General features: G+C 37.4%; 1 protein-coding gene across 7 annotated transcripts in view; it reads left to right on the top strand.

Moving 5' to 3' along the window:
• Window positions 1-14478, top strand: part of Psd3 (pleckstrin and Sec7 domain containing 3) — a 498369-nt gene that overhangs the window by 178389 nt on the left and 305502 nt on the right. For all 7 annotated transcript variants that reach the window (XM_074055085.1, XM_074055084.1, XM_074055086.1 and 4 more), the window contains one exon: window positions 13208-14312. In XM_074055085.1, coding sequence (XP_073911186.1) covers window positions 13208-14312 — 1105 coding nt within the window. The remainder of the gene's footprint in view (window positions 1-13207; window positions 14313-14478) is intronic.

The raw sequence follows: 14478 nt of genomic DNA, 5'->3' as shown, positions 1-14478 counted from the left end.
TTTATCTTATAAATAATGTATCAAAAACATGAACTCTGAGAAAATATGCTGCTTTTTAAAAGCTGAAAAACACTACCTTTCTCTCAGCCCTTTTCTTTTAAGTTCCAAAGTAATTTCTATAAGGCCAGGTAGATAGTAATGTACAAGTTTTACCAATGGTCAAGCTTATGCCTGCAGTTTTTGCATGTGTTTGAATTAGACACCATTCTCTTCCTGTCTTGAAAAGGATTCCAGGGTACTTGGTAATTAAAGGGCAAACCCAGCCAAGAATAGTCCAGCCCTTTTCTTGGTAGGATGAGAGACTATAGTCTTTGGAACTTTGGACTGTAGTTTTTGGAACTTTCTTAGGTTGTTATTTATTTAATCAAATGGTTGGGTCTTTTGATTAGGAGGTTGGGACTTGTGATTGTCTTTTAGAGAAAGAGTGTAGCCCGTTAAAAATCAGAACAGTGCTCCAAATCAGTCCTTGTAGTTTTTTGGAGCCGTGCTTCTCGTAATTTTCTGTGGGAACGAATCACCTGGGGTTCTTGTTAGAAGCCCACAAGGTTCTGTGTAGGAAACTTGGATTGGGTGGTGCCTGAGGACTACATTTCTTACCAGCGTCCCATGTGATGTCTTTTCTGCTGTCTCAAGGCCACTGTGGGTACCAGGTTCTAGAGAAGTGCCATGAAATCAGCTTAAGTTGCAAATGTTCTATGTCTGTATAATGTGGTACAGTAGCCATTAGCAATCTAAGGTATGGAGCACTAAGGAACTGGATTTTCTATTTCACTCAATTTTAATTAATTTAATAACCATACATAGGTGTGACTGTAGTATCAGACAACAACACAGTGTTTGGAGAGTAATCAGTTGAGGAATTCATGCTTAATGGTAATATGATCATGCTGAATTCTAGAACTGTGGCCAACGTTGTCTTCACAGAACTTTACTGCCGTCTGAACCTTGCAGATGGTTTGTATAGATGGAGTTTCTGGGTTGTGAGCTCCTTCGTGGTAAGAGCCATGTTGGTCTTGTGTGTTGTTCTGTTTCCCGATGCTTGCCACACATTTGATGCATGATGGATGCTGGTGAGAAAATGAATGACCTTGTTTGAAAGTTGGAATGCCCCACTTGTGTTTCCAGCTTCTCTTCCAGCTTGTGCATTTGGAACAGGGATGAGAACTTGGGTGGCAGTTACGTGCAGTATATTGCTTATGTTTAGTGAGGTATCTCCTTTTTGTCTTCAGGTTCTTTTAATTGATACCCTTTGTCATTGATTGAACAGAAACATCCATTTTGCTAGGTACTAGTGTAGTAGGCTCTGGGGATACAGTGGTAAAGAACGTAGACCAAGTTCTTGGCTTTTGCAGTTTACATTTTACTGCAATAAAACATAAAAACCTCTTTCTAAAAGCAAGCGGGCCCAGGTTCTAGGAAATGAGTGTTTGTAGAGTCACTAATTGTGGTTTGCCTGAAAGATCTAGGCATAATGTGACAGTCATATTATCTGGGGAAACTATGACCTGTTATTTAGAATCACTCATGATAAGCTATTTTATTTTATTCAATTTCAGCTTCCAGTGAACAACTCTGTAGTAGATGTGCCAAATAGTTCTTGATATTTTGTTTTTCTTGACCTATTTCTTAAATGGAGTTTGCTAGCCAGAGTTGTAGAAAACTTGTTTCATTTATGGTTCTCAAATAAGATCATTCTTAGAAAGGCCACAGTTTCTCTCCAGCCAGTCTTGTAAAGCAGGCTCATTTGCACACAATTGCAAGAAATTATTTTTCTGTTCTATCATTTTATTACAAAAAATCCTGTCCCTGTGTTGCAAAAACAGATGGCTCTTTAATACACAATCCAAAGCTATCCTGAAATTGATTATGTTAGTATTCAGAACTGTCCCATTTCTTCCTCTCTGTATTATTAAATCAACAGAAGCAAATCTTAAAATTATAATCAGTGAGTTTCTAGTTCACAGGAAAAGCATCTTTACCAAACAACAGGAAACACAGTTTTTTAGGAATCTGACCATATATACAAAGCAGCAGGTAAGATTCTTGATAGAAAAGGAGAACTTACAATGGAATAAGTAGATACCCCCTTCCACCAAAGTATCTATTTTTCACATGAGTGTGAAAATCCTCCTTCCCTGCTTTCCCTCCTACACACTTTATACTACAGTTTCATTCTTTTAAGGGAAGAAAGAAGTGCAGTTAAGCTACGAACTCTTTATTAATTCAGATTCTACTAGTGTGTGGTTTATATTTAGGTAGGTGCTAAAGTTCTTTTTTTGTACTTAGCAAATTCCTTTGTCACAGATACGAGACCACATTTGCGCAGGACTAATGCAGTAAGGCCTTCTGAAGGAGAAATGTTTGAGTTAAATTCTTGCATTAGTAATAGATACAGATTGACAGAATGACAAGTTAGATAGAGGAGCCATAGATGCTTGATGAGGCCAGGGAATGACTTTGGTGGAAATGTGGAAATTGGAGAGGGCTGGGAAAGGTGTGGAGTAATAATGGCAGTAGATACTGGGTGAAGTAGGGTGTCCTGGGAGATACAGCAATCCTTGAGTCTTTGTTCCAGTCTGGCCCATTTGACCTTTGTTCTGGCCCTACCTAGCACTTACCATCTCTTATCTATGCTGTTGCCAGAAGCTTCTGTGGTTATTCTTGAGTCTGTTTATGCATGTACCCCCCTCCTAGATATGTCCTTTACTTGTTACAAAGGTAGTCTTTCTAACATGCCAAACAGACTTGACATGCTCTGGCAATACTGGTTTGACTCTCCTATGTTCAGTATATAGCAGGTAATCAATGAATGCTGAACTAGTGAATGAATTTTGGAAACAGTGAACCTTTGAGGAGATATCCATGGCCCTGTTTTAAAAGGCACAGAGGAAAAAAATCCCTTAAGAAGAATCTGCTCTTTCTTTTTAAAACATAATCACCCTAGCATAATGATTTCCAAAGGAACTACTTCCACAGACTAAATCATAAAGTCTAAGTAAAAGGGCAAGATTAATATTTTGTAGTCTTTTTTTGTTGTTGTTAAGGACAGTTCAAGTGGTGACAAGAAATGCAAACAGGAAAAGTAAACTGCTTTTCAGTGTAACAAAGGAAAGATTTGTTCTGCTGAATCCTGTGACATGCCCTCAGACAAAGGGGGATGTGACCATTAAAGCTGTTTCTGTACAGAAATTGTAGCTATAGAACACTTTTCATGTTTTATTATATTTGTTAAGTTTTATTGTATTTATTAGGAATTATGTTCTCAGCTGGGTGGGGTGGTGGATTTCTGTAATCCCAGCTGCTTGGGGGGTGGAGGTAGGATGATCAGGGTCCAAGGCTGGCCTAGACAAAAGGACGAGACCCTAACTAAAAACAAACTATAAGTAGAAGGACTGGGGGTGTGGCTGAAGTGATAGGGTCAGTAGTGTTTGAGTTTGTGTATGAATCTAGTCCTGACCTTTATTTCTTATTCAATATTTTATTAAGTACCATTTTACTAATGGTAGCCTCTTAGAATGCTTATTTCCCCTTCCTGTATATGCCAGTCCTTAGTTAAAAAATTAAACAAACTTCCTAAAACAGTAAACATACCGGGAGAGCTTACTGAATAGTAAAGCCAGCTATAGGTCATGCAGGGCCTTGCCTTTTATCTAATCTCTTTGGCTTGGACCAATTGCCAAGTTGTTATGTCTGACATCACAAGCATTTGCCCATGGTTGATGCATTTTCTGCGTCTTTCTGAAGGACATTTCAAGGAAAAGCATTAATAGGGTGAAGGAATTATCAGACTTCTTTGAGTTCCCTTCTCTTGATTTCTTTTTTGGTTACTTCACTCTGGGCCAGTATTTTTTCTTGGATATTTTGTAGATGGTGGCTTAAAGTGTTAGGACAATTTGAACTGAGGGCTTCATGCTTGCTAGGTAAATGATCTACTCCTTGAACCAGACCTCTAGCCTCCTTTGGTTGAATGGATTTCATTGTAGTATGTTTTGATGTTAGATATACCTAAAACTTCAATGGTCACTTCACGATGGGTTAAAAAGTGTAGCCTTTTCAAGCTTTAAAATAAGAGCCAATGTCATTGATTTCATGTAATTGTAGTTTACATAATATATGGCTAAAGTTTTTTGACATTGCTAATGAGGAAAGGTGATTTCTTTCAAGGACTGGCAATTAAAGGAAGGCTTTATTAGGGGAGAGAATTGGAGTTAGGTCTTGGTAGTTGAAAATATTCTGATCATTTGAGATGGGAAAAGTATGTCGAAGAGAGAGAAAAAGATTAAACAAAGGCAAAGGACTATAAAGTTCAGAGTGCCCATATGGTTAACTTACTTCTCCAATATATTAGAATCAGAACCTTTTCAAAGTATGACTATGCAGCACCCCTTCTTCAGCTTAGAAGCCATGATATAACATATTTGAAAGGGGCGTAGAGAGAGAGTATATGGGAAATAGCCAGGAATTGGAAAGGGAGGAAATAAAGCAAGATGGCATAATCTTGTATGTAAAAAATCATAAAGAATGTATAAAAATATTATTAGATCTGAAATACAAGTTGACAAGGTAGTAAGATATGAGTATAATATATAACAAGCAATTGCATTTCTGTATGCTAAGAATGCATGACCTAGAAATGCAATAAAGTAATTCTGACAATAGTATCAGAAAGGATAAACTACTTTGGGGAATAAATTTAACAAACTAATTCAATATTTATACATTTAAAACTACAAAACATTGTTAAAAAGAAATCAAAGAAGATGAAATAAATGGCAAGACAGCCCACAATCACAAATCAAAAGATGTAATAATAATAATATGGTTAAGAATCCAGTATTCTGTACATCAGCTGAAGTTCCCATTAAAATCTCAGCTCTTTATTGAGGAAGACTATAGAAATTGGAGAGATCTCCCATGCTCATGGATTGGTAGAATCAACATAGTAAAAATGTCGATACTCCCCAAAGTAATCTACATGTTTAATGCAATTCCCATCAAAATTCCAATGACATTCATTAAAGAGATTGAAAAATCTACTGTTAAATTTATATGGAAACACAAGAGGCCACGAATAGCCAAGGCAATACTCAGTCAAAAGAACAATGCAGGAGGTATCACAATACCTGACTTCAAACTATATTACAAAGCAATAACAATAAAAACAGCATGGTACTGGCACAAAAACAGCCATGAAGACCAGTGGAACAGAATAGAGGATCCAGATATGAAGCCACACAACTAAGAGCAACTTATCTTTGACAAAGGAGCTAAAAATATACGATGGAGAAATAGCAGCCTCTTCAACAAAAACTGCTGGGAAAACTGGTTAGCAGTCTGCAAATAACTGAAACTAGATCCATGTATATCACCCTATACCAAGATTAACTCAAAATGGATCAAGGATCTTTTTTTTTTTTTTTCATTTTTCTTTTATTATTCATATGTGCATACAAGGCTTGGTTCATTTCTCCCCCCTGCCCCCACCCCCTCCCTTACCACCCACTCCACCCCCTCCCGCTCCCCCCCCTCATTACCCAGCAGAAACTATTTTGCCCTTATCTCTAATTTTGTTGTAGAGAGAGTATAAGCAATAATAGGAAGGAACAAGGGGTTTTGCTGGTTGAGATAAGGATAGCTATACAGGGCATTGACTCACATTGATTTCCTGTGCGTGGGTGTTACCTTCTAGGTTAATTCTTTTTGATCTAACCTTTTCTCTAGTTCCTGGTCCCCTTTTCCTATTGGCCTCAGTTGCTTTTAAGGTATCTGCTTTAGTTTCTCTGCGTTAAGGGCAACAAATGCTAGCTAGTTTTTTAGGTGTCTTACCTATCCTCACCCCTCCCTTGTGTGCTTTCTCTTTTATCATGTGCTCATAGTCCAATCCCCTTGTTGTGTTTGCCCTTGATCTAATGTCCACATATGAGGGAGAACATACGATTTTTGGTCTTTTGGGCCAAGCTAACCTCACTCAGAATGATGTTCTCCAATTCCATCCATTTACCAGCGAATGATAACATTTCGTTCTTCTTCATGGCTGCATAAAATTCCATTGTGTATAGATACCACATTTTCTTAATCCATTCGTCAGTGGTGGGGCATCTTGGCTGTTTCCATAACTTGGATATTGTGAATAGTGCCGCAATAAACATGGATGTGCAGGTGCCTCTGGAGTAACAGTCTTTTGGGTAAATCCCCAAGAGTGGTATTGCTGGATCAAATGGTAGATTGATGTCCAGCTTTTTAAGTAGCCTCCAAATTTTTTTCCACAGTGGTTGTACTAGTCTACATTCCCACCAACAGTGTAAGAGGGTTCCTTTTTCCCCGCATCCTCGCCAACACCTGTTGTTGGTGGTGTTGCTGATGATGGCTATTCTAACAGGGGTGAGGTGGAATCTTAGTGTGGTTTTAATTTGCATTTCCTTTATTGCTAGAGATGGTGAGCATTTTTTCATGTGTTTTCTGGCCATTTGAATTTCTTCTTTTGAGAAAGTTCTGTTTAGTTCACATGCCCATTTCTTTATTGGTTCATTAGTTTTGGGAGAATTTAGTTTTTTAAGTTCCCTGTATATTCTGGTTATCAGTCCTTTGTCTGATGTATAATTGGCAAATATTTTCTCCCACTCTGTGGGTGTTCTCTTCAGTTTAGAGACCATTTCTTTTGATGAACAGAAGCTTTTTAGCTTTATGAGGTCCCATTTATCTATGCTATCTCTTAGTTGCTGTGCTGCTGGGGTTTCATTGAGAAAGTTCTTACCTATACCTACTAACTCCAGAGTATTTCCTACTCTTTCTTGTATCAACTTAAGAGTTTGGGGTCTGATATTAAGATCCTTGATCCATTTTGAGTTAATCTTGGTATAGGGTGATATACATGGATCTAGTTTCAGTTTTTTGCAGACTGCTAACCATTTTTCCCAGCAGTTTTTGTTGAAGAGGCTGCTATTTCTCCATCGTATATTTTTAGCTCCTTTGTCAAAGATAAGTTGCTCTTAGTTGTGTGGCTTCATATCTGGATCCTCTATTCTGTTCCACTGGTCTTCATGGCTGTTTTTGTGCCAGTACCATGCTGTTTTTATTGTTACTGCTTTGTAATATAGTTTGAAGTCAGGTATTGTGATACCTCCTGCATTGTTCTTTTGACTGAGTATTGCCTTGGCTATTCGTGGCCTCTTGTGTTTCCATATAAATTTAACAGTAGATTTTTCAATCTCTTTAATGAATGTCATTGGAATTTTGATGGGAATTGCATTAAACATGTAGATTACTTTGGGGAGTATCGACATTTTTACTATGTTGATTCTACCAATCCATGAGCATGGGAGATCTCTCCACTTTCTATATTCCTCCTCAATCTCTTTCTTCAGAAGTGTATAGTTTTCCTTGTAGAGGTCTTTCACATCTTTTGTTAGGTTTACACCTAGGTATTTGATTTTGTTTGAGGCTATTGTAAATGGAATTGTTTTCATACATTCTTTTTCCGTTTGCTCATTGTTAGTGTATAGAAATGCTAATGATTTTTCTATGTTGATTTTATATCCTGCTACCTTGCTATAGCTATTGATGATGTCTAGAAGCTTCTGAGTAGAGTTTTTTGGGTCTTTAAGGTATAGGATCATGTCGTCTGCAAATAGGGATATTTTGACAGTTTCTTTACCTATTTGTATTCCTTTTATTCCTTCTTCTTGCCTAATTGCTCTGGCTAGGAATTCCAGTACTATGTTGAATAGGAGTGGAGATAGTGGACATCCTTGTCTGGTTCCTGATTTTAGAGGGAATGGTTTTAATTTTTCTCCGTTAAGTATAATGCTGGCTGTAGGTTTGTCATATATAGCTTTTATAATGTTGAGGAACTTTCCTTCTATTCCTAGTTTTCTTAGAGCTTTTATCATGAAATGATGTTGGATCTTATCAAAGGCTTTTTCTGCATCTATTGAGATGATCAAGTGGTTTTTGTCTTTGCTTCTGTTAATGTGGTTTATTACGTTGATTGATTTTCGTATGTTGAACCACCCCTGCATCCCTGGGATGAAGCCTACTTGGTCGTGGTGAATAATCTTTTTGATGTGTTGCTGAATTCGATTTGCCATTATTTTGTTGAGGATTTTTGCATCAATGTTCATTAAGGAGATTGGCCTATAGTTCTCCTTTTTGGAGGTGTCTTTGCCTGGTTTTGGGATAAGTGTAATACTGGCTTCATAAAATGTGTTTGGCAGTTTTCCTTCCCTTTCTATTTCGTGGAACAGTTTAAAGAGGGTTGGTATCAGTTCTTCTTTAAAGGTGTGATAGAATTCAGCAGAGAATCCATCAGGTCCTGGACTTTTCTTTTTGGGGAGACTCTTGATTGCTGCTTCAATTTCATTTTGTGTTATAGGTCTATTTAGGTGATTAATTTCCTCTTGGTTCAGTTTTGGATGATCCTATGTATCTAGAAATCTGTCCATTTCTTTTAGATTTTCAAATTTATTTGAATATAGGTTCTCAAAGTAGTCTCTGATGATTTCCTGGACTTCCATGGTGTTTGTTGTTATCTCCCCTTTTGCATTCCTAATTCTACTAATTTGGGTTTTTTCTCTCCTCATTTTAGTCATGTTTGCCAGGGGTCTATCGATCTTGTTTATTTTTTCAAAGAACCAACTTTTTGTTTCATTAATTCTTTGTATGGTTTTTTTGGTTTCTATTTCGTTGATTTCAGCTCTTATTTTTATTATTTCTCTCCTTCTATTTGTTTTGGGATTTGCTTGTTCTTGTTTTTCTAGGAGTTTGAGATGTATCATTAGGTCATTGATTTGGGATCTTTCAATCTTTTTAATATATGCACTCATGGCTATAAACTTTCCTCTCAAGACTGCCTTAGCTGTGTCCCATAGGTTCCAGTAGGTTGTGTTTTCATTTTCATTGACTTCTAGGAATCGATCAAGGATCTTAATATCAGACCCCAAACTCTTAAGTTGATACAAGAAAGAGTAGGAAATACTCTGGAGTTAGTAGGTATAGGTAAGTACTTTCTCAATGAAACCCCAGCAGCACAGCAACTAAGAGATAGCATAGATAAATGGGACCTCATAAAGCTAAAAAGCTTCTGTTCATCAAAAGAAATGGTCTCTAAACTGAAGAGAACACCCACAGAGTGGGAGAAAATATTTGCCAATTATACATCAGACAAAGGACTGATAACCAGAATATACAGGGAACTTAAAAAACTAAATTCTCCCAAAACTAATGAACCAATAAAGAAATGGGCATGTGAACTAAACAGAACTTTCTCAAAAGAAGAAATTCAAATGGCCAGAAAACACATGAAAAAATGCTCACCATCTCTAGCAATAAAGGAAATGCAAATTAAAACCACACTAAGATTCCACCTCACCCCTGTTAGAATAGCCATCATCAGCAACACCACCAACAACAGGTGTTGGCGAGGATGCGGGGAAAAAGGAACCCTCTTACACTGTTGGTGAGAATGTAGACTAGTACAACCACTCTGGAAAAAAATTTGGAGGCTACTTAAAAAGCTGGACATCAATCTACCATTTGATCCAGCAAAGCACTCTTGGGGATATACCCAAAAGACTGTTACTCCAGAGGCACCTGCACATCCATGTTTATTGCGGCACTATTCACAATAGCCAAGTTATGGAAACAGCCAAGATGCCCCACCACTGACGAATGGATTAAGAAAATGTGGTATCTATACACAATGGAATTTTATGCAGCCATGAAGAAGAACGAAATGTTATCATTCGCTGGTAAATGGATGGAATTGGAGAACATCATTCTGAGTGAGGTTAGCTTGGCCCAAAAGACCAAAAATCGTATGTTCTCCCTCATATGTGGACATTAGATCAAGGGCAAACACAACAAGGGGATTGGACTATGAGCACATGATAAAAGCGAGAGCACACAAGGGAGGGGTGAGGATAGGTAAGACACCTAAAAAACTAGCTAGCATTTGTTGCCCTTAATGCAGAGAAACTAAAGCAGATACCTTAAAGCAACTGAGGCCAATAGGAAAAGGGGACCAGGAACTAGAGAAAAGGTTAGATCAAAAAGAATTAACCTAGAAGGTAACATCCACGCACAGGAAATCAATGTGAGTCAATGCCCTGTATAGCTATCCTTATCTCAACCAGCAAAACCCCTTGTTCCTTCCTATTATTGCTTATACTCTCTCTACAACAAAATTAGAGATAAGGGCAAAATAGTTTCTGCTGGGTATTGAGGGGGGGGAGCGGGAGGGGGTGGAGTGGGTGGTAAGGGAGGGGGTGGCGGCAGGGGGGAGAAATGAACCAATCCTTGTATGCACATATGAATAATAAAAGAAAAACGAAAAAAAAAAAAAACAATGACATTAAGGGCTTTTTCAGCTGTATCAGCTCTTTCAAGACCAAGTCTAAAATAAAAATATTAAAGTTAAAAAAAAAATCTCAGCTCTTTTTAGCTGTTAGTGTTGGGAAAACTGAATAGCTACATGCAATAGAATGAACTTGAATTTCTATTTCATGCTATATATAAAAATGAGCTCAAAATGGATCAAAGATCTGTATGTAATAGCTAACACTGTAATTCTTAGAACCAAACAGGAATAAACCCCTGTAATCTTAGACTAGACAATGATTTGTTATATGGCCAAAAGCATAAGCAATGGCAAAAATTAGCTTTTAATCAAAGTTAAAATTTTGTGCTTCAAGATTAAAAACTTTTATGCTTCAAAAGATACTAACAAATAAGTAAAAAGACAACCATCATAATGGGAGGATATTTTTAAGAATTCCTGCAACTAAATAACAAAAACATAATTCATTTTTAAAATGGGCAAAGGATCTGAATAGACAAGAAGATTGAAAAATTGTCAATGAACACATAACAAGATGCTCAGCATCATTAGTCATTAGGGAAATCAAATCACAGAGAGACACCATTTTATATCCTCTAGGACTTCTATCAGAAAAAACACAAATAATAATTGAACCTTCAGGCATACTATTGGGAATGTGAAATAGTGTAGTTGCTTTGGAAAACTGGTAGCTCCTTAGGAATTAAACATAGATTTACCATCTGACCCAGAAATTCCATTCTTAGCCAAAAGAACTAAAAATATTTCTACATGCAGAAATTTGTATATAAATTCATTATTCACAGTAACTAAAAAATGTAAACAACCCAAATAGCTATCAACTAATGAATGGGTGAAGAAAATGTGCTATTTCCATATAATGAAATATTATTTGGTGATAAGGTGGAATGAAGTTCTGATACACACTAACATGAGTAAGTTTTGAAAACAGCTTGTTAAGTTAAAGAAACCAGACCCTAACATATTGTATGATGTATTTATATGCAGTGTCTAGAATACACAAATACATAGAGATAGAACATAGATGGATTCTTAAAAGGGACTAGGGGGAAATAAGGAGTGACTGGTGACTGCTTCTGGATATGCAGTTTCTTTTTTGGGATGATGAAAGTATTCTAGAATTAGCAAGTAGTGGTAGTTGCACAATTTTGTGAATATACTAAAAGACAATGAATTTTAAAAAAAGGAAAAGCCAAAAGTCCTACTGCATTCTTTATTAAAAAAAATTTAAATGTCAGCATAGGAAGAGGGATCCCTGTTGTTTATAGCTATCTTTATTTTCAACTTTGGACTTTGGAAAATTGTTTCTTTTTCAGATTTCAGCAAGCTATATCTCATTAGTTCTATCTGGTCAAAGTATTATAAGTACTGTGACAACAGAGAAGTGCTTCTTAAATTCTATCAACAGGGTTCATATTTAATTTTGAAAGTGTATTTCAAATTATTTTAAAAAATGGAATGTGAAAGAACATATACCCTGAAATGTTTTATTACTGTTTATCAGATTTTAACACAAGGAATACTGTGTGTTAACTCATGGTTCCAAGTTGTTTCTTTTTGTTGATGCCTTTAATCAAGTCTTTCATGTCATTTCAGTGTGTATATTTGGACATTCGTGAAATGTTTTATTAAACAGGAAGGTTGCAGCTCTATAGTGGTTTGAAAGCAACAAATGTTCTCTTTCATAAAGTAGAAGTGAGTACACTGTACTTTTAGTGTAGATGAGAATTTTCTGGATACAACTAGCCAAAACCAAGTTCAGAGTACTTGAAATTTTTGTTTATCAGAATATCATCATTTTCAGTTCTCACTGATTTTCATCTTAATAGGAAAATGCGAATTTGATGCACAAATTAGGATAAGTGAAATGTAAAAATGTCAAACTCAGAAACACAGAATAGAATGGTGGTTCCCAGGGCCAGAGGTGGGGTAGGATGAGGGATATGGTGAGGTGGGGGGTAGGGATTGGGAAGAAATTAGTCAAAGAACACAAACTTTCAGTTAGAAGGAATAAATCAGGAGATGTGTTGTACAACATAGTGACTATAATGAATAACAATGTATTGTATACTTGAAAATTACCATGTTTATTAGATTTTAAGTATTTTTATAACCAAGAAAAAAAAGTATGTGAGCAAATGTATATATTAATTAGCTTGATGTAGCCATTTAACTGTGTGTGTGTATATATATTAAAACATGTTGTACACCATGAATATATTTGGATAATTTTCTTTCATTTAAAAAGTGACAAATAACTTTGTTCAGTTGGTCTGTAAAATTTTCCTAACGCTTTGCTCCCTTTTCCATTTTGTCTCCACTCTCATTCTTCAGGGATGTTTCAAAACATTTTTTCCCACAAAAATCTGACGGGGAAAGGGAAACTTCTGGTTGAAAAACTACTTGCTGACTTTAAATAGATAGTGTCTTTTTTTTGAGGCTTTATCTCAGAGGTTGCAGTGCATGTTCATAAGGCTATTTGGTGTTATTCCTAAGGTGAATATTTGCTGTTTCACCCGTGGTGTTTGGATGCTGATACATATCTTTAATCTCTTTTTGCATACAAAGCTACTGAGTCACTGCATTCTTCTTTGTGGGACTTCATAGAAGCAGGCTTAATACAGCATGTGTCATTAGATTGCCTCCTCTTATTCAGAAACTTCTGTGTGATGTGCTTATAGGCTAAGTAGACAGGAGTGCTGCAGGATTGTGTACTACAGGATATTGGATGGAAGAATGTAGCAAAAGAATCACATAAATTATTGAGTGCTCCGTACGTGTGGTTCCTTATTAATATACATTGGACCTTGATATGCAAAAACAAGTTATGTTTCCATTTTGTTCTCTTCAAAGGTGATCATGGAGGAAGCACTTTACTCCCACCAACTGTCACAAATGAATTTCCAGAATATGGGACCATGGAGGAAGGCGGAGAAGGCCTAAGAGCTTCTCTGGAGTTTAGTGCAGATTCTCTGCCATGTTGCTCACCAGGGCAGCAGGATGTCCATCTTCTTGCTGGCCAAGACTCTGGGCTCAACAGTGTTACCGAAGGACCAAAAGATGTCAGAGAGGCCTCCTCTCAAGGTCACCTCAAGGAACAAAGTTTACAACACCTAGACTCTTTGATTTCAGCTCTGAAAGCCACTGAAGCCAGAATAGCTTCAGGAACATTACAGGCTACAAAGGTACTGGACAAAGATTTTTCTAGTTTTTCAGTTCAGCAGGTAAAAAAAGAGCCAGACATTGCCAGTCATAAAACACAGAGAACCAACAAATTAATCCCTGCTGGCCAAGAAAAATCATCAGATATACCTCTTTCAGCTGAAGTAATGACTGAGGAAAAATTTTATTTGAGCATCCAGAAGGATCTGACTGCACTGTTAGCTGGAGAAGCTCAGGAAGAGCTTTCCCAGGTAACTAATAATGACAGAGAAGGGGTTCTCTATGTGCAGGAGCCAGAATGTCCTGTGGCCTCCCTGCAGAGCTCAACAGTGACCTGTAACTCCACCGGCAGTGTTGGTGTTTTGAAAGAGCAGACATCTGACCTCAGGAGAGAGTACCCAGGAGGATATGATCGAGGTGGCCCCATGGGACGCCCAGGCCGGATCAAACATGTGGAATTTCAAGGAGTAGAGATATTGTGGACAGGAGGAGAGAAGAGAGAGCCCCAGCATCCTTCAGACTTTGAGACATCACTGGAAAGGACCATCCCTCCTGCAAGCAAAGAGTTTTCCAAAGCGCCAAGCCATCGCGTCTCAGCTTCTGGCTTACGTCATTCCGTTGGTTTAACAGGGAGTGTTTGGGATGAAACCTGGAAAGCTCCTTCAGAGATGCATGGTACTAGCTCAGGGACATTGTCACCTGTGCCTCTTGTTTGGAGTGGAGAAGATGAGGTCTTCCTGAAGGAAAACAAAGAACCTCTTCAAAAGAATCCTGAACTCAACCGAGACAAAGAAAGGTGAGCTCCCAGAATAGCCCTGGTATGTTTGTGATGCCTGTAACAATTTCCAGAAAACCATTGCCCCATTGTTGATGTGAGAACTCAACTCTAGATATCATAGTCCTGCCTGACCCACAGTTTGCTTTCTAAGATCACAGTTTCCCATGATCAACTAAAATAGTAA

This window comes from Castor canadensis, chromosome 14 (genome assembly GCF_047511655.1).
Source record: "Castor canadensis chromosome 14, mCasCan1.hap1v2, whole genome shotgun sequence".
In the NCBI taxonomy this organism is placed as follows: domain Eukaryota; kingdom Metazoa; phylum Chordata; class Mammalia; order Rodentia; family Castoridae; genus Castor; species Castor canadensis.
This window is presented reverse-complemented; position numbering and strand designations above follow the sequence as displayed.